Here is a 22,002-nt window from a genome sequence, read left to right as displayed (position 1 = left end):
CTGACTGTATTTCTCTCTCTCTGTCCCTCTCCTCCCATTATTTCTGACTGTATTTCTCTCTCTCTCTCCCACCCAGTATTTGACTGTATTTCTCTCTCCCTCCCTCCCATTTCTGACTGTATTTCTCTCTCTCCCTCTCCCACCCAGTATTTCTGACTGTATTTCTCTCTTCCCCTCAATATATCTGACTGTATTTCTCTCTCCCTCTCACCCCGTATTTCTGACTGTATTTCTCTCTCTCCCTCTCCCACCCAATACTTCTGACTATATTTCTCTCTCTCTGTCCCTCTTCTCCCAGTATTTCTGACTGTATTTCTCTCTCTCTCCCTCTCATCCCCAGTAGTTCTGACTGTATTTCTCTCTCTCCCTCACATCCCCAGTATTTCTGACTGTATTTCTCTCTCTCCCTCTCATCCCCAGTAGTTCTGACTGTATTTCTCTCTCTCCCTCACATCCCCAGTATTTCTGACTGTATTTCTCTCTCTCCCTCACATCCCCAGTATTTCTGACTGTATTTCTCTCTCTCCCCGAGTGTTCCTGGCTGTGCTGTCTCTCCCAGGGTGTGTTGGTCTACAGCAGTTTCCGGATGTGTTCAGTGAATTAGCGGCGCGGCTGCGCTAATCGGAGCCGGGGGGCTGCTCCTGTGTTCGAGCCGGCCTGGCTCTAGGGGCACGGCTTTCAGCTGCGGTGTGTTTCCCGGGTCGGCCTGGCCTCTCCCGTTGCCTGTGGGCGATGCTGTGTATGAGCGGAGCGGCTCCGGGAGCTGGGGCTGGCCGCCCGGGCTCGCTGCTGCTCCTCCTCTGGCTGAGCATCCGACTGTGCTCCGCGTCAAGCGGCCGCTTCCCCTGGGCTGAGCATTACGGCACCAAGTCCAGGTATGAGGGACTGAGGGCAGAGCCACTGCCTGGCACTAGCTGGCTGGCACCTGCCAACTGCACCGCCCTGCAGCTTAATGCTCTGGTTCGGCACGGCACCAGGTACCCCACCAGGAAGAATGTGCCCCGTATGAGGGAGGTGCACCAGCTGATCAAAGCGCAGGGTGACCCAGGCAACAGCCTGGTACAGGCTCTGGCAGGCTGGCACATGTGGTACAACGAGCGCATGGACGGCAACCTCCACCCCCTGGGCACCGCCGAAATGGTCAGGCTGGCCAAACGGCTGGCCGCCCAGTTCCCCATCCTCTTCACCGCCCGGTGTTACCGGGAGAGCCGGCTCAAGTTCGTCACCAGCTCCAAGCACAGGTGCGTCAACAGCACCAGGTCTTTCATCCAGGGGGTGGCGAGCCACCTGAACCTGCGGGACCAGGCGGGCGGGCAGTGGGAGGTCAACGACAGGCTGCTGCGCTTCTTCGACCACTGCCAAAAGTTCATAAACCGAGTGGAAAACAACGACACAGCCCTGCATCAAGTGGAGCTGTTCAAGAGGGGCCCAGAGATGGAACGCGTAATGAGAAACATGGGAAAGAAACTTGGCATCTCAACGGAGGCTCTAACCACCAGTAAGTACTATCAACTAATCCGCTTTCAACAAACAGTATAGGATCTTTGGTAAACAAAATGAGGGCAACCTCAAGAACAGATTAGTGCCTCACCTTGTTTGTGTGACTACCACTCTGATTCCAGATTTCCTTCTGACCAATTTCACCCTCTGTATGATGGGCAGGTATTACTCAGCGACTGTTAGTCTTTACTTGGGCTTTGGGGTGAGAAAAAAGGAACAATGTTCACATAAAATGAAACTATGTAAAGTGTGAAAAAAAAATTGAGCTACATTCAAACTCAAAACGAGGTAAGTTGGCTTGTGACGTTGGCTCACGATCCACAAAGCTCTAAATATGCACTAACCTCTGTGAATTTAAACAGAAGTAATTGCCAGTTTATATCGCTGTCCCATTTCCACACTTCAGCAATTACTTGCAGTAACCTAATCTACTTAATTTTAACACCAACTGCTAGCCATACAACATAGGGAGAGCTAAAAATCTAGTCCCAGGCATGGGGCCTATGTTCAACAGTCTCCTTAATATAGTAACTCAAAAGCAAGTTGAAAGAAACAGTTGACTGTTGGCTGGTACTGCCATGGCTTGTTTGATATCGTTGTGTAATTTACTTCTGCCTGTTTTCTTAACTTTGTTGATAGAACATCACACAAGTTTTGTTGTGTAAACCCTCATGCTAACTTGCCTTTTGTGGTTCTGTGTATTTTCCTGTTTGTCATCACAGTCAATGCAGAATCGCAGCAGTTGAGTTGGTTGTGTTCATTTGTGAAATTGAATGCATTTGAAAATACTGAATTCACAACTCAGTGGACAGCATTTTGAAATTCTTCTGCTGAGTGATAACAGTGTTGACAAAGTCAGCAGATGTTTTGAAACACACGTTGTTACCACCACCCCCCCCTCCCCCCCCCCCGCGCCATCCTAATGCCTTGATGTCTGTTGTTTATTTGTAAACTCTAGAACAGTTTAGTTTCTGTTCTGTGAAGCTTACATGTCTAATTCTCGAGCTACAGAAGTATCTATTTTGGCATGGCTCTGGCACAAAATCTACCATGAAGTAAGGTTTGTGGAGCCTGGCAGTCATCTTTCTGCTTTCCGTTATGGGTTGAAATTGGCAATTTACTCTGGAAATAATCACAATGTTTTCTGTTCCCCTGGGGGAATCACTTCTTTAAAAATCAAAAAAAATCAAGAACACCATCAAAGTTGAAATTGGAAAGAGAGGTGAATAAGGAACTAGTGATTTGATAACATTATGTTTAGGTTTTAAAAGCTTTTTAATTTGTCAGAGGAATGGAAGATGTGAGTCATACAGATGTACAGCACGGAAACAGACCCTTTGGTCTAACCCATCCACCCCGACTGGATATCCTAAACTAATTTAGTCCCATTTGCCAGCACCCGGCCCATATCCCTCTAAACCCTTCCTATTCATATACCCATTCAGATGCCTTTTAAATGTTGTAATTGTACTAGTCTCCACCACTTCCTCTGGCAGCTCATTCCATACTCGGACCATCCACTGCCTGAAAATGTTCCCACTCAGGTCCCTTTTACGTTTTTCCCCTCGCACCCTAAATCTTTGCCCTCTAGTTCTAGACTCCCCCACCCAATGGAAAAGACTTTGTCTATTTACCCTATCCATGCCCTTCATGACTTTATAAATCTCTCCAAGGTCACCCCTCAGCCTCTGGCGTTCCAGGGAAAACAGCCGGCCTATTCAGCCTCTACCTATGGCTCAAACCCTCCAACCCTGGCAACATCCTTGTAAATCTTTTCTGTGAGGGTCTAGACTTGAAGAATTCTTTGGCATCCTGGGACATGACACTACCAGTACACCAATAAGAACCTTTTTTTGAGGTTAGACCATTGCTGCTATCAAGGACATTGGAATGAAGCATTGTGAAAAGCTGAAATCCGTTTGTGGAACTAACTAACAGAGATGCAGGTAAGGTTGCACCTTATAGAAGACATTTGGATAAGTTCATGAATAGGAAAGGTTTGGAGGGATATGGGCCAAATGCAGACAGGTGGGACTCATTTAGTTTGGAAACATGGTCGGCATGGACAAGTTGGATGAAAGGGTCTGTTTCCATCTGTACGACTCTTCTAATGGTATTTCTCCTGGCTGCACATTTTGCACCTAAACAGCCAATGCCTATTATGGACTGAAATCTAAATACTAAGGTGTATGATTATAGGCAATGCTTATTATGTTATGCAGTCTAGGATGTTTGTTTTACGTTAGTGAGATAGACTACATGAAGTCTGCAGCACAGAAACAAAAATTTGACTGAACTGATCATGCCAGTATTAAAGCTACATGCAAACCTTATCTAATCCTAGCAGCCTTTTATTCTGTACCCTCTCCCTCACTGATCTATTGAGCTTCAACTTAAATGCCTGTATAACAAGCAACTAGGCCTACCTTTTCATGAGGAACATGGTATTTAAAAATAAATAGTTTTCACTTTTGGCAAGCTGCAACTATGGCAACTCCTTCAGCATGACTGCCAGCATGGAACCATCCACAAAATCCTCGTGCTGTAACACTGACTCATCAAAATCGAGTTCTGGTTAGCTATGGTACAGTGACCATCAGCAAAATGAAGTATAATACTGTATCTGACATTAGCAAAACTTCCATGGTGGATTTAATTTAAAAAACCACATCTAAATAAATCTTGCAAAAAGATGTTGCTTGCCATAGTCATTCTGCTTACACTTTACACAGGACTGGAAAGATGCGAACCATCACTGCTAAGATTGTGGAGTTCAGGATGAATATTGTTCGAAACCCTGCTGCACCCAGTTCTTATTCGGAGCCCTGCATGATAGGCTGGAGCAAATGTCAGCATGGCTGTCTCCTGGGGCAGGAGAGTGACGTGAGACCCAATTTCTTCCAAAGCCATGCAGAGTTTGACTCATGGTTGAATCTGTGCTAAGGTTCCTGTGCTTAGATGATGTACAAACACAAGGAACTCCTCACCACCACCATCCAATTTTACCCTCCCCAGTTCTACTCCAGGCTGTAGTACCAGTACATCATGTCCCATGCTGTAGTTGGTCTTGACCAGGTATCTATTTTGGAACAGTTTTTTGATGTAGTGTAACATGCCCCTATATCTACCTGAATTCAGTCCTTATATTTTCAGTCCTGTCATCTAAGGAAAGATATCTTGGCATTGGACACATTCCTGATAAAGAGCGTATGTTCAAAACGTCAATTCCACTGCACCTCAGATGCTGCCTGACTGGCTGTGCTTTTCCAGCACCACACTTTTTGTCACAGTCCAGACAAGGTTCATTAGGGTGATCCTGGGTTTGGAGGTATTGTACTGTCTTACAAGAAGAGGTTGAGTATGCTGGGCTGAGACTCATTGAAATTTTGAAGAATAAGAGGCAAACTTACTGAAACATGTAAGGTCCTTGACAGGGTAGATGCAGAGAGGTTGTTTCCCCTGAAGGGAAATTCTGAACTAGAGGGCATAATCTCAGAATAAAAGGCCACCTTTTTAAGACAGAAGATCAGGAGGAATTTCTTCTCTTTGGTGGTTATGAATCTGTGAAATTCTTTCCTGAAGAGACTGGGTTGTTAAGTATATTCAAGGCTGAGATCGACAGATTTTTAATCAGTAAGGCAGTCTAGGGTTACAGGGAGAAGGCAGGAAAGTGGAGTTGAGGATTTTCAAATATGCCATGATCACATTGAGTGGTAGAGCAGACTTGGGCTGAATGGCCTCCATCTGCTTCTGTGTGTTACAATCTTATGGCCAATATTCAGTGGAGCTGACAAAATTGATTGTGGGCAAGTTAATCGATCACTTTTGCTGTATTTCTTATAGCATGTGAAGCTGACATTGAAAATAATACTTTGAATTTCCACTAGACCACTCAAAGAATGACAGGGTTAATGTCTTGTGGCATTAGAACGGAAGGCACAGATTTTGTGTTCCTTGTTCTCATGCTGATCTCAACCTTGGCCAGAAGGAGAGGTCAGGTGGAGGTGAGACATTCTCTCCTGGGGAGGGGGTATGATTAATATTTGACTGGCGTCCAGTCCTTGTTCTTAATCTAGTGGCTTGCTGTGAAAAGTCAACGAGGAATATTTGACCGCATTCACTCCAAAGCTGTCAGTTGTTGGTGAATAAATGCCAGCTGAGAGAATCTTTGTTGCAGTACTTGATCCTAAATATAATGGCCGTGTGTGTCTGAGCACTGCATGGCGATGTTTCATGTTTTGACATCTTTTGTTACACTTGGCTGCAGCAACAGAATCAAGAGAAGGAACCTGAGCTGATAATTTTGCACTTCCAAATGCAGGACACGGAGACTAACTCTAGGCTGACCCCCTCCTGAATTCTGTCAAGGAGCTTTGTGTGGAATCAGCTTACCGAGGAAAGAAAGTGCACCGAAGTATTCGTTCAATGTTTGAACACCTTTTAGTGCTCGCCTCTGGCTTCATAAATGCTAAGTGCTGGGCACAGGAAAATTCGCAGAACATGTTCTCAGTAGTGTTCAGTGAAGCAAAGCTGCTGAAAAAGCAGTGCAGTTCAGTGATCACTTGCATTCTAATTCCCAGGATTATGGGGGTTGCTTTGAAGGCCAGCATTTATTAGCCTTCCTTGTTTCCCCCATGACAGGTGAAGTGGGCCTTTCTAGTGAATTGCTGCTGCCTCCTGGGGTGAATGTGCTCTTATAATGTGACCTTGTAATTCTTTGTAGCAGCTTGCCACAACTGAGTAGATTAGCAAGTGCCTTCAGAGGATAGTTAGGAGTCAGCAGTGTTCATGTGGGACTGGAGTTGTATATAGACCCATATTAGATAAGGTCAGCTTGTCTCCTTCCCTAGAGCACAAGAGTGAACGAGTCAGGTTTTAAATCACAGTCTCACAGCTTCACAACCACTTTACTGCTATCAGGTTTTTATTTCTCCATTTTGCTTTAAACCGTGATCAAATTCTGAAATGAATATAGGGTTTAACCTCATGTTGTCCTGGATTACTGTTCTTAGAAAGGATTGTAGATCTTTGCTGAATTGAGACAAGGGCTAAAGGGAGCTCGTTGAGTTACCTCACTCTGTGCATCTTTGTTCTGTCATGTTTTATTTCCTTTTGTGAGAATGAGAGAGAGAGACAAACTGCAAGTACTGCCTTTGTTTAAGCTTAGCCAGCTGATAACTTGTTGTTATCACCTTGGCAGTTTATGCCTTTCTGTTAGGAGAGTAAATCCAGGTGAGTTTTGAGACCTGTCCCACAGAAAGAGCGACTTATGTTTTCTAAGCGTTTTGGACAAACTCAGGATGTGTAGACCTTGTTGCAATATGCCACATACAACAGCAACCTAACACAGCAAGTTCTCACAAACAGCAGATGTGACCAGATTATTTAAAAACCGAAAGGACTGCAGATGCAGCAAATCAGCAACAAAATTGCTGGAAAAGCTCAGCTGGTCTGGCAGCTTCTGTGGAGAGGAATCAGAGTTAACGTTTCAGGTCCAGTGACCCTTCCTCAGGACCTGAAATGTTGACTCTGATTTCTCTCCGCAGAAGCGGCCAGATCAGCTGAGCTTTGACTGGATGATCTGTTATTCTGTATTTTTTTTAAAAAGGCCAGGAGACACCGACAGTAACTCCTTTGCTTTTTTTGAAATAGCTCTGTGCGATTTCAATTGAATGTCTCACATAAGAGATGGCACCTGTGACAGCACAGCACTGGCTCAGAAACGTACTGGAGAATCAGCCTGATTTCGTCCTCCAGTCTTAGAGTTGAATTTGAAATCATAACTGTCAAATTCAGAAGGAAAAGTGCTATCTCAGAATCCTGGCTGAAAGTGAAAGATAGTCTCGTTCTTAAAGACCGCATAGAGGGCAACAGTTAAATAAGTGCATTAACGCAAAGTGCTATCACCTCACATTTCACGTGCGGTGACAGCACTTTGGGTTAATGCACTTATTTAACTGTGAAGTGTGAGGTAGTATGTTTTAGATGTTTCAATAAAACAGAAATGTTTTAAGCTTTGGAAATTTTTACCTGTACGCCATCGACTTTGGTAGTCTTTTAAACTACGTTGTCAGTTTATTCACATCAGAATCAATCAATCAGACATTAAGCATCGCTGGAGAATGATAAAATATGTTTGCTTGCCCAGAGAAAAATCCAACCAGGGATAAGACTATTATTAATCTGGTAATGTGAAATGAGGCAGATTCAATAAATGATCTTAGAATAAGAGATCCCATAGGAAACAGTGACCATAACATGGTAGAATTTAGCATTCAGTTTGAGTGTGAGAAACTTGGCACGAAAATAACTGTGCTGAACTGAAATAGGAGTCATTCACATGCGGTGAAGAGGGTGAGTTTGATGGAGTGAACTGGAAAGGAGTTTAGCAAAAAAAAAAGTTGAGAAACAATATGAGCCATGTAAGAAAATAGTTCAAGTCTCACACCAAAGGTATATCCCAGTGAGGAAGGAGGATTCTTGGAAGTGGACAAACTATAGTTAACCAAGAAGGTTAAGGATAGTATCAAATTGAAAGCAAAAAGATACAACGTGGCAAAGATTAGGAGTAAACAAGAGAACTGGGAAAGTTTTAAAACCTTATAAAGAAATGACCAAATCAAAAATTAATATTAATCTATGAGGACAAACTAATAAGTAATATAAAATTGGACAATGATCTTTAAAAATATAAAAACAAAACGAGGGGCCAAATTGAACCAAAGTGAACAGGATGAGGGTGAGGAAATGATAATAGGGGACCAGAAATGGTCCTGGTTTACTGGAAGTACTTTGCATCGTGCTTCACAATAGAGGACATTGTTTAGTATTTTGGAATGCTATCAATCAACAGGCCCAAAGCAGGGACAAAATCAACACAGGAACTAGCATTAAGTGCAAAGTACTAGAGGATTTAAAGGGACTAAAGGCTGATGAGTCCCCTGGACGGGTCGGCTATCTCCTAGAATTTTAAAAGAAATAGCTACAGAGATAGTGATACACAAGTAGTAATCTCTCAAGAATCCATAGATTAAGAAAACGCCTCAGAGGATCAGAAAACTGTCATTGTAACATCCTTATCTAAAAAAAAATAAAGAGGAACAAGTAATTGTGTGCCAGCTTAATATCTGTCATTGAGAAAATACAAGAATTTTAATATAAAGAATACCATAGAAATGTATTTAGAAATAAATAATAAAGTGAGCATAGCTTCATGAAAGGGAAAACATACCTGACACATTTCTTACAGTTCTTTAAGGAGGTGACACACAGGATAGATAATGGGGAACCAGTCAGTGAGATATAGTTAGATTTCCAGACGGTTTTTGGTGAAGAATTCCACATAAGGCCTCTTAATAAGAGAAGAGACCTTGAAGTTGGAGGTAGTATATTGTCCCAGGGGCTGTCCAGGGAATGTTCAAGAAGTGAATCCCAGATATGGAAATATTTTCTTATGAGGAGAGGTTGAGTAAGTTGGGCTTGTACTCCCTGGAGTTGAGAAGAATGAGAGGTAACCTTAATGAAAAATGTAAGATTCTCGGGGTGGCTTTACAGAGTAGGTGCTGAGAGGTCGTTTTCCCTCGCGAGCCTCTGTCTGGGACCAGAGAGCACAATCTCAGAGAAAGAGGTCACATATTTAAGACAGAGATAGGGAGGAATACTCTAGGAGGATAATGAATCGCTGGAATTTCTTTTTACACAAGGCTGGGTTGCTAAATATTTTTGAGGTTGACACAGACAGATTTTTAATCAGCAAGTAAATCAAGGGTTTGGGGGAAAAGGCAGGAAAGTGGAGTTGAGGATTATCCAGTCAATCATGATCTCATTTAATGGTGGAACAGGTTGAAGAGGCCCAATGGCCTACGTTATGCTCCTACATCTTATAGTCTTAAAGGACAGTGCACTGCTACAGTATCACACCAACAGGCAATGCAAGAATTGTTTATCTCCAAAAAACAAAGGAAATTAAATACACCTAAATAATCTGAGAACAAGGGAGAAAACGAAACAGTCAAATACACTGCAGTATTTCAAACGCTTTAAAATGCTTTGGACCATCTTGAGATTGTGAAAGTTTTTATGTAAATTCAAAATTTCTCTGGGCAAGCAAACTTAAGAAATTAGACCATTGTAAGCTTTTAGGATAAAGATACAGTTTTAGAAGGTTATTGTAAGTGGCTGCTTAAAAGTAAAGTGACATGAACAATTACTGAAAAGTTATATTCCCTGTAGAGCAAAGTGCAAGGGAGATGCAACAAAACAGTGGAGCTGCAGGCAACAACATTTGGTGAAACGCCCAAATGTTATAAGGCTGACTGAACTATTGGCAAGATAATAAAGAGGAATGGCAGCTCCTTATCACAGCAGATAAAAGGATCAAGAAAGAAGAAGCTGGGTGTGAGATAATTATGTTGACTAGTGGCAACACAAAAACAGAATTTAACTTGCATTAAGGTAGAAACAGAATCTATATGTATTGGGAATAAGGATAATAAGAGACCAAACAGATTAAAAGGGGTATTGTGTAGACCAGCTAATAATGGAAGTAAATTGGAGGAGGAATTTTCAAAAGTTAAAAAGCACACAACACCAGGTTGTAGTCCAACAGGTTTATTTGGAAGCTAGTTTTCAGAGCGCTGCTCCTTCATCAGGTGGTTGTGGAGTATAAGATCATAAGACACAGAATTTATAGCAAAGGTTTACAGTGTAACTTATGATGGGAACTTGCAGATGGTGATGTTCCTGTCCATGCACTGTCTTTGACCTTCTAGATGGTAGAAGTCTTGCATTGGGAATATGCTGCTGAAGGTGCCATGATGAGTAGCTGCAGTGCAGTTTGTAGATAGTATGCACTGTTGTCACTCTGTATCAGTGGTGAAGGGAGTAAATGTTGTAGATCATGGATGAGGGGTACCTGTCCATTGGACTGCTTTATCCTGGATGGTGTGAAACTCAGTGAGTGTCATTGGTTAAGTTGCACTTATCCGGACAAGTGGGCAGTATTCCATCATGTTTCAGACTTGTGTGTTTATTTTTTAATAATTTTGATTGTGGACTGAAATTGGAAAAGGACTGTTTTAAAAAACAAGGATTGTTGAAGGAGCACTGTGTGTTGGAAGTCAAGCCCCACTATTCCTTGACATCAAAAAAGTTAAACATGCAGTAAATGTATGCAGAGTTCCGCAATCTAGCCGAAGAAGGGTCACTGGACCCGGAATGTTAACTCTGCTTTCTCTGCACAGATGCTGCCCAGCCTGCTGAGTTTCTCCAGCAATTTCTGTTTTTGAATCATACCCACAAGCTTTTCAGTTCCCAATCATATTGTTGTTCACAGGCAGAAAGCCTTTGTCATTAATAACCAGTCACCCTTCCACTGAGTAATCAGTTCCTTGTTGCTGGCCAAATTGACATTCATACACACTGCCTGACTCCAGCTCATCTACAGTAACCTTCCCCACGTTTTGAATAAACAGCATTGTCTTGTGAACGCTTGAGTTTTTTTTTAGACTGATGCACTGAGCTTCACTAGCATTTAGGATGGGGTTTATTGGTGGAGTATCCTCCTCCACTGAGCTGTTTAATTGCACACCACCATTCATGACTGACCGTAGAATCCCTATAATGTGGAAAGAAGCTAATTGGCCCATAGAGTCTGCTCTGATCCTCTGGAGAACATCCCACCCAGACGCAGTAGCCCTGCCCTGCCCCCACATTTACCATGGCTAACCCACTTAGCCTGCACACCCCTGGACATTACGAATAATTTCCCATGGCCAATCCACCTAACCTGTACATCTTTGGACTGTGGGGGGGGGGGGAACCCAACGCAGACACAGAGAGAATATGCAAACTCTCACAGACAGTTACCCAAGGGTGGAATTGAACCCAGGTCCTTGGCGTTGTGAGGCAGCCATGCTAGCCACTGTGCTGCCCCATGTGGCAGGATTGTAGATCGTAGATCTGATTCGTTGGCTTAGGGATCACTAAGCCTTGACAATTGCTTGCTGCTTCCAATGATTGGAATGTAAGTAGTTTCACCAGTTGGCACCTTATTTTTCAGTATGTCTGTCGTTACTTCTGGCATGCCCTCCTGCACTCTCTATTGAACCAGAGTTGATCTCCTGGCCTGATGTAAGGGTTGAGTTGGGGATCTGTTGGCCCTTGAGGTTGCAGATTCTGCAGGAGTCCAATTCTGCTGCTATTGTTGGTGGCTCACAATGCCTCATGGATGACCAAGTACAAAGCCAATCTTGGTGTTGAACATTGAATCCCCTCATTCAGTGCACTTTCAATGTGCTTGCTAATTGCACTGCTTCCTCCAAGTGGTTTCAAGATGGAGGACTACTAATTCACCAGCTGAGGGTAAAGAGAAGGGACGGTGTTGGAAGGTGTTTATCAGCATTAGACTTTACCTGATACCGTGAGATTTCCTGGGGTCTGGAGTCAGTCCTAGGGAATGCCCTCCCAACTATATAAAGTCATAGAAATGTACAGCACGGAAACAAATCCTTCGGTCCAACCCATCCATGCTGACCAGATATCCCAACCCAATCTAGTCCCACCTGCCAGCACCTGGCCCATATCCCTCCAACCCCTTCCTATTCATATACCCATCCAAATGCCTCTTAAATGTTGCAGTTGTACTACCCTCCACCACATCCTCTGGCAGCTCATTCCATACCCGTACCACCCTCTTTGTGAAAAAGTTGCCCCTTCGGTCTCTTTTATATCTTTCCCGTCTCACCCTAAACCTATGCCCTCTAGTTCTGGACTCCCCGACCCCGGGAAAGACTTTGCCTATTTACCCTATCCATACCCCTCATAATTTTGTAAACCTCTATAAGGTCACCCCTCAGCCTCCGACACTCCAGGGAAAACAGCCCCAGCCAGTTCAGCATCTCCTTGTAGCTCAAATCCTCCAACTCTGGCAACATCCTTGTAAACCTTCTGGGGAATGTTGCCAAACAAAAGGACCTCGGCTTACAGGTGCAGAGTTCCTTGAAAATGGAGTCACAGGTGACAGGGTGGTGACAACATTGTTCATAATAATGAGTAAATTTCTTTTTAGGTTAGATTAGATTCCTGACAGTGCAGAAACAGGCCCTTTGACCCAACACGTTCACACCGACCCTCTGAAGAATAACCCACCCAGTCCCATTCCCCTACTCATGCACCTTACTATGTGCAATTTAGCTAAAGCCAATCCACCTGACCTGCACATCTTTGGACTGTGGGAGGAAACCGGAGCAGCTGGAGGAAGTCCATGCAGACACGGGGAGAATGTGCAAACTCCACACAGACAGTCACCTGAGGCTGGAATTGAACCCAGGTCCCTGGCGCTGCGAGGCAGCAGTGCTAACCACTGTGCCACCGTGTAAATGAGTTAGGAGGTCATGTTGTGGCTGTACAGGGCATTGGTTAGGCCACTTTTGGAATACTGTGTTCAATTCTAGTCTCCTAATAGGAAATATGTTGTGAGCTGGAAAGGCTTCAAAAAAGATTTCCAAGGATGTTGCTGGGATTGGAGAGTGCGCGACAGGGAGAGATTGAATAGACTGGGACTTCTTTCCCTGGAGCATCAGATGCTGAGGGGTGACCTTGAGTTTTATAAAATCATGAGGGGCATGGATAGGATGAATAGTCAGCGTCTTTTTACCCAGGATAGGGGAGTCCAAAACTTGAGCGCAGAGGTTTAAGGTGAGAGTGGAAAGATTTTAAAGGGAACTGAGGGGCAGAGGGTGGTGCATGTATGGAATGAGCTGCCAGAGGAAGTGGTGAAACCAAGTACAATTACAACATTTAAAAAGCATCTGGATGGGTATATGAATAGGAAAGCTTTAGAGGGATATGGGCCAAACACTGGCAAATGGGACTAGACTAATTTAGGACATCTGGTCAGCATGGATGAGTTGGACCAAAGAGTCTGTTTCCATGCTATAAAACTCTATGAAACAGCCATATTTGTTTTCCATTGCCAGGTGATCTGTCCAGTTTCATTGCTTTGTTTAGACTTTGTAACAGTTTTGATATAACAGTGTAGCTTTCTTGGCCATTTCAGAGGGAAGGCAAGAGACAACTTCATTGCTATGAGGTAACATATGTCTGTCAGACCAGGTAAAAATGGCAGGCTCCTTCCCAAATGGAATTAGTGTGACAGCAGTGGTTATATGATCATGATGAGGCTAGCCTTGAATTCCAGGTATTTATTGAATTTAAATTCGACATCTGCCATGCTGGGATTTGACTCATGTCTCTGTGACGATATTGTGCTTTAAGAGGTATGTCCTGGTTTCTTTTAGAGGGAGAGAGAGACTGCGGGACATATGCCAGGCAGTTTAAAAGAAGATAAACAGCTTTTTTTCTAATGTTGGAACAATAGAAGCAGCCTGAGTGAGCGTCGTCAAGCTCTCACAGCTCCAGGAGTTTTAGTTAGCTTTCGGCAGTTGTTGTTGGGTCTCAGCTGGGTTGGAAGGCAATGGATCTCTTCTGGCTGCAACAGTCTGGGGAGCTGCTGATGTATCTCTATCTTGCTGCCAGGATTGCACGGGAGACAATCTGTTGTTCTGAATTTGTCTTTTTGCCTCGGATTACTATAATGAAACAGTTACTGTTTATTAGTAAAATAATCTATTATTCTGTTAAGTTTTCTAATAGAGTTAAGCTATTCCTCTTTATTGTATTTTAACTATAGTGTTTGAATAAATTAAGTTTTGCCTAACATTAAGGAGCTTAACTAATCAAGTTGCACCTGGAACACAGTACCTCACATTTGCCTTTGAAATAAGAAAAAGTTAGGACTTAGGCCATCTTCTTAGTATATTTTGAGGGGGCCTGGTCTGGGCCATAACGCCCCAGGATATTTGCCTGGGATTCTGGATGGCTAGTGTAGTGATATTATCAGTAAATCACCAACTCTCCATAAGCCACCCCCCCCCCCCCCCCCCCCATGGAGAAAACATCTATGCTACAAATAATTACAAAGTAGATCAATTCCTCATCTTTCCTTTCCAAATACTTTGTATGTGCTGTCATTTTTCAAATCCTTCCCCAACTCTCCCATGCTATTGTCCATGCAAAGACTCAAATCTTTTTAAAATGGAATGAAGCAAGGAATTGCACAGCAAGGTACTATATTTTAAGACTTTTACTGTAACAAATAAAATCAACATTGACTAAACATTACTTAGTAGGAAATTAAGAAAAGGGACAGTATGCCCTCACTTAAAATTATCTGTCTGAAAATCACAACTTTAAGTGAAGGATTGTTTCCCATAGAAATTGATATTAAAGCCAGAATTAGTTTCATGCAGAGATTTTTTTGCTGAGAAGAAATAATTAATAAGTTGAAGTACTCTACTATATTTATGTATTTACAGTTGAAATAACTCACAAAACAAAAAAAAATCAATAAATACGGAAGAATCCCTTTACAGCTGGGCACATCCAGACTTTCTCACTGGAAAAAACAAATTAACAACATTATTCAGTTGAAATGGTGTGTATTTCTAAATGTAAATTTGTAAATGAAATAACTGCTAGAAGAAAATAAATTAAATGCAGAATAACTTCAAATACAGGTATGGTAAGTACAGTGTACATTAAAATTACACTCAATGTGTAATAGGGAAAAGCAAATAGAATGCTGCCATTTATTTCAAAGGGAAAGGACCATAAATATAGGGACGTTTTGCTAAAAATATATGTCACACTAGCCAGACCACAGTAGGAATACTGTGAACAGATTTGATCCCTTTATCTAAGGAAAGACATACTGCCATTGGAGGCAGTCCAGAGAAGATTCACTTGGCTGATACCTGGTGCGGGGGGATTGCCTCATGAGGAGAGGTTGAGTAGGTTGGCCCTGTAATTAGTTTAGTTTAGAAGAATGAAAGGCGATCTTATTGAAGCATACAAAATTCTTCAAGAGCTTGAGAGCGTAGATGCAGAATGGTGGTTTGTCATTGTGGGAGAGTCTAAGCCCAGAGGACATCATCTCAGAATCAGGGATTGCACATTGGGCTGACACGGTGGCTCAGTGGTTAGCACTGCTGCCTCACAGCACCAGGGACCAGGGTTCGATTCCCACCTCGAGTGACTGTCTGTCTGGAGTTTGCACATTCTTCCCGTGTCTGCAAGGATTTCCTCCAGGGGGTCTGGTTTCCTCCCACAATCCAAAGATGTGCAGGTCAGGTGAAGTGGCCATGCTAAATTACCCATAGTGTTAGGTGCATTAGTCAGGGGTAAAAGTCGGGGAATGGGTCTGGCTGGGTTACCCTTCAAAAGGGTCGGTGTGGACTTGTTGGGCCAGAGGGCCTGTTTCCATTCTGTGGGGAATCTAATCTAATCTAATTTAAGGCCAGGATGAGGAGGAGTTCCTTCTTTGAGCAGATAGTGAATCTATGAAAATCTTTACCACAAAGAGCTGTTGAGGTTGTGTTATATTTAAGGCTGAGACAGACAGATTGTTAATGAGTAAGGGACTCAAGGGTTACCAAATAAGGTTGGAAAGTGGAGTTGTGGATTGTCAGATGAGCGATGATCTCATTGAATGGGAGAGCAGACTCAATGGGACAAATGGCCTTGGTTTTATGGTCTGTTGAAGCTTTAATTGACCAGCCTTCAACTGGTGTCAGAAACTGGTCAGTGCGGTGAGAATGACCCTCAGTGCAAATTCAGAATGGGAGACAGGCCAGAAGCAGGCACTGGAGAGATTAAAGGTCAGAGGAGAGTGGAAACGAGCTGGACTATGGTGGAGAAGGGCAGGTAGTAAAAGGGGACTGGAGGCATAGCAGGAACAGGAGGCAGACCAATTGGAGCAGAACATGAGGAAAGGCCTGGAAAGCAGGCTGGTCACAGAACAGGAACCTTAACAAATAGTGTTAAACTGGAACTCCCAGCCTGGCCTGTGCCTTTGTTCTCTCCAGACTTGAGTATTGCAGAACACTCATTTCTGGTCATCTGCATTCCAGCCTCCAGATGAACTTCAATTACATCTTTGATTAAATATTCCATTATCTTTTCTGCCACTGGGTTTATAGTTCCTCAGTCTTAATCCACCTCCCCTTTTAAATCTAGAAATCCCATTTGTTATCTGCCAGTCATCTGGCACATTCTTAGTTTTTTAAGTTATAGAGCCATAAAGTCAGACAGCACGGAAATAAGCCCTTTGGCCCAGCTCAACCATACTGACCAGATTTCCTAAACTGAACGAGTCACACTTGCCTGAATTTGGCTGATATCCTGCTAAACCTTTTCTATCTATGTACCTGTCCAAATGTCTTTTAAATGTTATAACTGTACCTGCCTCCACTGCTTTCTCTCGCAGCTCATTCCATCAATTAGTTTACTAAGTAAAATGAAAACTTTGGAAATCTGCTGTCTGTCCTAACTTAGACCTAGAACAAATTCCTCTGCGGCCTTGCACCTCCAATCCCAGGTAATCTCTAGCTTCAGAATCTCAGAAGAATTGGACACTTGTCTAATCCAGTTTGAACCTTTCCAGCACTGGTGAATGAGACCTCAGCTACTCAAGGCCTCGACTATGAAATCCATCCGTAAGCCTCTCTGCCCCTCTTTTCTTCTTTAAGATGTTGCTTAAAACTAACCTCTTTTATCAAACCTTTGATTATTTCACGTACAATCTCCAAATTAGTTCCAAATTTGGTTTTGCAATTCGTCCCTGTGAAGCGCATCGTGATATTTTAGATTAAAGGTGTTATATAAAGGCAAATTGTTGCTGCTGTGAAAGGGTTCGGTAAAGAATGAAATTTTCGTAGTGTGATCAGGAGCCTTATTACTCAGTGTACAAAAGACTCAACTAGAGAAATGTCATGCTGGATACGGTAATGTAAAGTGAACCAGAGTGGATAACAAAGCTAGCTATGCAAAGTCTAGGCAATGACATTCATAACGTGTCTGTCTCAGTCAATTAATTATCAATCAGTCAAAGTATGACAAATATCAAAGATTGTCAAGCGGTGCTCCGAAAGCTAGTGCTTCCAATTAAACCTGTTGGACTATAACCTAGTGTTGTGTGATTTTTAAACTTTGTACACCCCGGTCCAAATCAAAGAAAATTTCCAAATCAAAGAAAATGCCAGTTTGGAGAGCATGAGAGAAAGTAATTTGGAAAGTGTACTGGAAATAAAGAGATGAAATATTGAGGAGTAGATTTGCTGAAAAGCATATGCCTCTCAAAAACAGAAAACAAGCAAGTCAATAATGCTTAATAGAAAATAAAGAAGTTATAAAAGAAAAAAAATGTGCAAGTATTGAGGAACTATGAGATTAAGTTCTCAAAAGCTATAAAAATAAAAGCGGAGGTAACCTACAGATTAATTGATAAAGAAAGATCGGGAGTGGGGCCTATCAACAACCGCTCAAGATAAAGATGCAAGGTCTGACTGTAATCTGTTTGGAATATTATATATTTACTTTTCTAGAGGTGGATAAGGCAGTAGAAGGGAACAAAATAGAAAAGGGGATTAAATTGTTAAACTAATTAAACTGAGAAAAGATAAACCCCTGGGTTGAGATGGATTGTGTCTCGCACATTAAAACAATTTGGGAAAAAATGTAAGTCATTTTAGATATAAATAAAAAATAATTATAAAATACAGTGCCAATTAATAAACACAAGTTTTAGGAATAAAAGGGAGCATAGAAGAAGACCAGAGAATTATAGGCTCAATTACTTGAATATTGGTGGCAGGAAAGATAATGGAATATTTAATCAACGATGTAATTGAAGTCCTGAAGAAACTGAATATCTTGCAAAGAGTAGACAGCCCATATTTCAAAGGAGATCCTTTAAAACTTACCAAACTTATGTAATTATTTTGAGAAGTACAGAACTGCTAGATAATAGCAATCAGTAGATGCAGTATTTATATCGGTGATGTAAAATTTCCATAAGGCCTTCAATAATGTCATACATAGTAAGTCATGAGCAGGATCAACTCAGAGCATGCAAAGTCAGGGACAAAAATAAAATGAATAGTGTCTGGCTACCAAACAGGAAATAGTGATGATTAAAGTGCAATAGTTACTAGCAAAAGGTGGGAACACTTGTTCCATAAAGATTGGTGCTGGCATCACCGTTATCGAGTCATAGAGATGGACAGCACAGAAACAGAATCTTTGGTCCAACTTGTCAATGCCAATCCTAAATTAATCTTGTTTCATTTGCCTGCATTTGGGCCATATCTCTCCAAGCCCTTCCTAATCATATACCCATCCAGATACCTTTTAAATGCTGTAATTGTACCAGCCTCCACCACTTCCTTTGGTAGCTCATTCCATACATCTACCACCCTCTATGTGACAAAGTTGCCCCTCCCGGTCCCTTTTAAATCTTTCACCTCTCACCTTAAACCTATGCCCTCTAGTTTTGGAATCCCTTACCCTGGGGAAAAGACCTTAGCTATTCACCCTATCCACACCCCTCATAATTTTATAAACCTCCATAAGGTCACTCCTCAGCCTCCGACACTCCAGGGAAAATAGCCACAGTCTATTCAGCCTCTCCCTGTAGCTCAAACCCTCCAACTTTGGCAACATCCTTGTAAATCTATTCTGAATCCTTTCAACTTTCATAGCATCCTTCCTACAACAGGGAGACCAGAATGGCACACAGTATTCCAAAAGTGGCCTAACCAATGTCCTGTACAGCCGCAACATGACCTCCCAACTTCTATACTCAATGCACTAGCCAATGACGGCAAGTTAACCAAACTTGTGTACCCTGTCTGCCTACAACTCCACTTTCATGGAACTATGAGCCTGCACCCCAAGGTCTCTATGTTTGGGAACACTCCACAAACCCTACCATTAAGTGAAAAAGTTCTGCACTGATTTGATTTAACTAAAATGCAACACTTTAGATTTATCTGAATTAAACTCCATCTGCCATTCCTTAGTCCACCGCCCCATCTAACCAAAGTCCCATTGTACTCTGATATAACCTTCTTCACTGTCCACTACGCCGCCAAATTTATTAACTATACCTCCCATGTTCACATCCAAATCATTTATATAAACGATTAAAAGCAGTGGACCCAGCACCGATCCTTGCAGCACATCACTGGACACAGCCTCCAGCCTGAAAAACAGCCCTCTACCACCACCCTGTCTCCTATCTTCAAACCAATCTTGTATCCAAATGACTAGCTCTCCCAGGATTCCATTGGATCTAATAGTGCTGACTAATCTACCACGTGGAACCTTGGCAAATGCTTTGCTAAAGTCCCTACAGACAATGTTCATGCTCTGCCTTCATCAATCTTCTTAGGAAACTTGAAAGGGTTCAAAAAAGGTTTACAAGGATGTTGCCAGGGTTGGAGGATCTGAGTTACAGGGAGAGGCTGAACAGGCTGGGGCTGTTTTCCCTGGAGCGTTGGAGGCTGAGGGGGTGACCTTATAGAAGTTTACAAAATTATGAGGGGCATGGATAGGATAAATAGGCAAAGACTTTTCCCTGGGGTCGGGGTGTCCAGAACTAGAGGGCATAGGTTTAGGGTGAGAGGGGTGAAAGATATAAAAGATATAGGGTGAAAGATATAAAAGAGACCTAAGGGGCAACTTTTTCACGCAGAGGGTGGTACATGTATGGAATGAGCTGCCAGAGGATGTGGTGGAGGCTGGTACAATTGCAACATTTAATAGGCATTTGGATGGGTATATGAATAGGAAGGGTTTGGAGGGATATGGGCCAGGTGCTAGCAGGAGGGACTAGATTGGGTTGGGATATCTGGTCGGCATGGACGGGTTGGACCGAAGGGTGTGTTTCCATGCTGTACATCTCTATGACTTCTTCAAAAAACTCACTCAAATTAGTGAGATGTGATTTCCCACACACAAAGCCATGTTGACTATCGCTAATCAGTCCTTGCATTTCCAAATGCATTTAAATCCTGTCCCTCAGAATCCCCACCAACAACTTACCCATCACTGACGTCAGCCTCACCGGTCTGTAGTTCCCTGGCTCTTCCTTAGTATCTTTCTTAATTGATGGCACCACATTAGCCACTCTCCAGTCTTGTGGCACCTCATCCATGGCTTGTGATGATACAAATATCTCAGCAAGGAGCCCAGCAATCTCTGTTGTTCACTTTATTGACATTACATTAACTCCGGAATCAAAAGCTAAATCAACATCTGTGAGGTGATACTGAATTGGGAAAGTGTGATAACACAGGGGAAGAAAGGAATAAAATTCACGAAGATATTAATGAACTGGAAGAGTGGTTAATTGGCAAATTGTTTTGTTGCAGATAAATGAGAGGTGCTGTATTTTGGTTGAAAGAATAATGAGGTCATCTACTGTTTAGATAATAAAAGCCTAAATGAGATAGGAGAAGAAAGGGACTTGGGGATTAAAAAAGCCAGAAATCAATTAAAATAGTCTCGCATGGTAATCAGGCCATAGCAAAGCAAACCCAATCGAGGGTATCTTCCTACAGGATGGTATTAACAGCAGGAAGGTTACGCCAAATGTATTATGGTGTTAAAGAGAGGGACGTTGGTGTGAATACAAAACGAATAGTGTTTTTGTGTACTTTATAGCATATGTTTTTGGGTACTGGAATAGAGGGTGAGGCTACACAAAAGCTGTCCCTTTTTTTCAAATTATAAAATGTTTTGGGATTAATGGAGTTATATTCTACTGCTAATTTTAAAAATCTTTAAATTTTCATTATTAATAGATAATTTAGTTTGTTTTATTTTTAGGTTAGATTAGATTCCCTACAGTGTGGAAATAGGTCCTTTGGCCCAACAAGTCCACACCGACCCTCTGAAGAGCAACCCACCCAGACCCATTCCCCTACATTTTACCCCTGATTAATCCACCTATCACTACAGGCAATTTAGCATGGCCAACTCACCTAACCTGCAGTCTTTGGACTATGGGAGAAAACTGGAGCACCCGGAGGAAACCCACACAGATACGGGGAGAATGTGCAAACTCCACACAGACAGTGGCCCAAGGCGGGAATTGGATCCGGGTCCTTGGTTCTGTGAGGCAGCAGTGCTAACCACTGAGCCACTGTGCCTCCCCCTTCATTTCTTTGTAAATAAACTTCTGTTTTGCTATTAATGCAAAGTCTGCTGCGCTGCATGCTTATGTTTCAGCAAGAGACCATATTGACAAAATCAAATAGAAACATCTATCAAACCAGATATCACTCTGGGATCTGACTCGTTCAATATTACCATCAGCTGAGGTCATACCACATTACATATTAATAAATGCAATATACAAAGAGGTGTTATTGAGAAAATAAACTGGGAGGCTTATTAACTGAAGTCTCTGAATCAGCTTGCTTTTGTGAATTGCTTTTTCTTTTGGCTTACTCATGTTAATATTTCTCCTTTTACAAATAATTTCAATTTTTAAATAATTTATGATTCTCCAGGGATGTTTGCTGGTTGTCTTTGGTTACCATCGATTATGGCAATCGGCAGTGATTCAGGCATCGAGATTCCATTCCCTAACAACTGACT

At 42.4% G+C, this 22,002-nt stretch overlaps 1 protein-coding gene across 3 annotated transcripts in view; it reads left to right on the top strand.

Annotated features, from left to right (window-relative positions):
- The first annotated feature begins 398 nt into the window (after nucleotides 1-398).
- minpp1b (multiple inositol-polyphosphate phosphatase 1b) overlaps nucleotides 399-22,002 on the top strand; it is a 108,770-nt gene continuing 87,166 nt past the window's right edge. The window contains exon 1 of one of the 3 annotated variants that reach the window (XM_072557839.1): nucleotides 399-1,498. In XM_072557839.1, coding sequence (XP_072413940.1) covers nucleotides 733-1,498 — 766 coding nt within the window. In that variant the 5' untranslated portion in view covers nucleotides 399-732. The remainder of the gene's footprint in view (nucleotides 1,499-22,002) is intronic. The other 2 variants (XM_072557840.1, XM_072557841.1) reach the window with 2 other exon arrangements.

The sequence above is a fragment of the Chiloscyllium punctatum genome, chromosome 38 (genome assembly GCF_047496795.1).
Source record: "Chiloscyllium punctatum isolate Juve2018m chromosome 38, sChiPun1.3, whole genome shotgun sequence".
Classification (NCBI taxonomy): Eukaryota; Metazoa; Chordata; class Chondrichthyes; order Orectolobiformes; family Hemiscylliidae; genus Chiloscyllium; species Chiloscyllium punctatum.
The sequence above is the reverse complement of the archived record's forward strand: the minus strand, read 5'-3'. Positions and strand labels throughout refer to the sequence as shown.